The following is a 2,559-nucleotide window of genomic DNA, read 5'->3' on the forward strand; positions in this document are numbered from 1 at the left end:
TGTCAGGGACAGCTGATGTCACACAGCCAGATTGTCACCATGTCACTCTGTCAGGGAGAGCTGATGTCACCTTGCAGCATTGTCACCCTCCTGTCCTCGTGTCACCCCCCTCAGCTGATGTCACCTTGCAGCGTTGTCACCCTCCTGTCCCCATGTCACCCTCCTCAGTTGATTAGCATTGTCACCCTCCTGTCCCCAAATTGGTTTAATCTCATTCTCCCTCAGCTAATCAGCGTTGTCACTGTTATCACTGTGACCCTCCTGTCCCCAAATTGGTTTAATCTCACCCCTCAGCTGCTGCACTTCATGAACACCCTCCCGTTCGAGGTGAACGGCCAGACCTTCAGGTTTGACCAGTCCCATGGCACCAACGCTGGCTACAAACTCATCTTCTGGTCCTGGAGCAACGGCWCCCTGAGCCACCTGCCCGTGGGCGACTATGAGCAGTCCCTGTACATCCACAAGGCGCAGATCCGCTTCCACACCGCCGACCAGAAGGTAAAACCGCTCAGCCTGTTGGTTCTGTTTTTTTGGGAATGGAATTCTCCTGGAGGCGCCTGGCTGGTGCTGATTCCCCTCTCCAGGAGCCGCCGTCCGAGTGTTTCAGGCGCTGCCAACCAGGGCAATTCCGGAGGATCAAAGGGTTCAACCTGTGCTGCTACGACTGTACCGACTGCCCCGAGAACACCTTCTGGAGCAGCACGGGTGAGGTTGGGYCACTCAGAGCCTTTTGGTGGGTTATTCGGTGTGTGAGGGAGGGGATGAGGGGCTGGGGTGATTCTGGAGCACCCCCGGGTGTTCCCCTCGCTGTTCTCTGCTCGTCTCACCCTGCGCWGTTTCACCGGGGTGTGGTGAGATCAGAGGGGAAGAGAGGGGGAAATGTTGGGGTTCAGCTTGGGCTGGAGAGAGGGGTGCGATGGAATTGGGGTGTGGGAGAGAGGGATGGGATGACTGAGTGGGTGGTGGCAGGCCCCAGGTCCCCAGGACTGGCTCTCAGGGCGGGTGACAGTCCCCAGGTGCCCAGGACGGTCCCTCAGTGGGAGTGACAGTCCCCAGGGTGGGCACTCAGAGGGGGTTACAGTCCCTCAGTGGGTGTGACAGTCCCCAGGTCCCCAGGGCGGGTGTCCCAGCGGGTGTGACAGTCCCCAGCTCCCCAGCGTGGGCTCTCAGGCTGGGTGACAGTCCCCAAGACAGTCCCTCAGCAGGTGTGACAGTCCCCAGGTCCCCAGGACGGTCTCTCAGCGGGTGTGACAGTCCCCAGGTGCCCAAGGTGGGCTCTCAGGCTGGGTGACTGTCCCCACGTCCTCAGGACGGTCCCTCACCAGATGTGACAGTCCCTGAGCGGGTGTGACAGTCCCCAGCTCCCCAGGGCAGGCTCTCACCAGGTGTCACAGTCCCCAGCTCCCCAAGACAGTCCCTCAGCAGGTGTGACAGTCCCCAGCTCCCCTGGGCGGGTGTCACAGCGGGTGTGACAGTCCCTCATTGGGGTGTGACAGTCCCCAGCTCCCCAGGGCGGGTGTCACAGCGGGTGTGACAGTCCCTGAGCAGGTGTGACAGTCCCTGAGCGGGTGCCACAGTCCCCAGCTCCCCACACTCGTCTCACCTCTCTCTCCCCACAGACAGCACCAGCTGCTCTCCRTGCCCTCAGCACCAATGGTCCCCATCTCGCAGCACGCACTGCCAGGACCGCTCCGAGCGCTTCCTCTCATGGCACGAGCCGCTGGCCGTGGCCCCTCTGGCCGTGGCGGCGCTGACCGCTGCCCTGAGCTCCGGCACGGCCCTGCTGTTCATCCGGCACCGTCACACACCGCTGGCGCGTTCCTCGGGCGGCGGCCGTGGGCTCATGGCGCTGCTGGCGCTGCTGCTGCTCACCCTCAGCTGCGGGCTCTACGTGGGCCGGCCGGAGCGCGGCCGCTGCGCCGCCCAACAGCTCAGCTTCGCGCTGGGGCTGGCCGCCTGCCTGTCCGCCCTGCTGCCCACGGCGCTGGCCATCGCTCTGAGGGCTGAGCTGCCCGGCCATGCCGCCCGGTTCCTGCCGTGGGTGACGGGCCACCGGGCCTGGCTGATGGTGGCCATGTCCTTGGTGGTGCAGGCCGTGCTGTGCGGGTGTCACCTCGGTCTTGGCGCTGATGAACCGCTGGCTGATTACACCTCCCTGCCTGGGCAGGTGCTGCTGGTTTGTGACACAAAATCCTGGCCGGCTTTCGCTCTCCTTCACGGCCACAACGGCTGCGTGGCCTTTGTTTGTTTTCTGTGCACTTTCATGGTGCCCGGCGCCGCCGGCCGCCACAGCCTGGCCCGGGGCATCGCCTTCGCCACGCTCGGCTATTTYATCGTCTGGATTTTCTTCGTGGTGATTTTCGCCACGCTCAGGACGGTGCTGAGGGCCGTGGCGCAGATGTGCACGGTGCTGGCCACGGYGTTGGCCATCCTGGGCAGTTTTTTCTTGCCCAAGGCTTACATCATGGTGTGTCGGCCCGAGCTGAACACCGATGAGTATTGCAGGGATCCCGGCGAGGAGGAGCCGGGGGATTCCGTGAGGGGACAATAAAGCACGTC

The 2,559-nt window shown here is 63.5% G+C and overlaps 1 protein-coding gene across 1 annotated transcript in view; it reads left to right on the plus strand.

The window, feature by feature from the left end:
* The window catches only part of TAS1R3 (taste 1 receptor member 3), a 10,666-nt gene extending 8,115 nt beyond the window's left edge, over positions 1 to 2,551 (plus strand). Inside the window, exons 4-6 of the mRNA XM_057388349.1 lie at positions 226 to 498; positions 585 to 705; positions 1,620 to 2,551. Of these exons, the coding sequence (XP_057244332.1) occupies positions 226 to 498; positions 585 to 705; positions 1,620 to 2,551 (1,326 nt within the window). The remainder of the gene's footprint in view (positions 1 to 225; positions 499 to 584; positions 706 to 1,619) is intronic.
* The last annotated feature ends 8 nt before the right edge of the window (positions 2,552 to 2,559 follow it).

This window comes from Malurus melanocephalus, unplaced genomic scaffold (assembly GCF_030028575.1).
Source record: "Malurus melanocephalus ecotype Western Australia unplaced genomic scaffold, MMel_1.1 scaffold_1820, whole genome shotgun sequence".
Lineage (NCBI taxonomy): Eukaryota > Metazoa > Chordata > Aves > Passeriformes > Maluridae > Malurus > Malurus melanocephalus.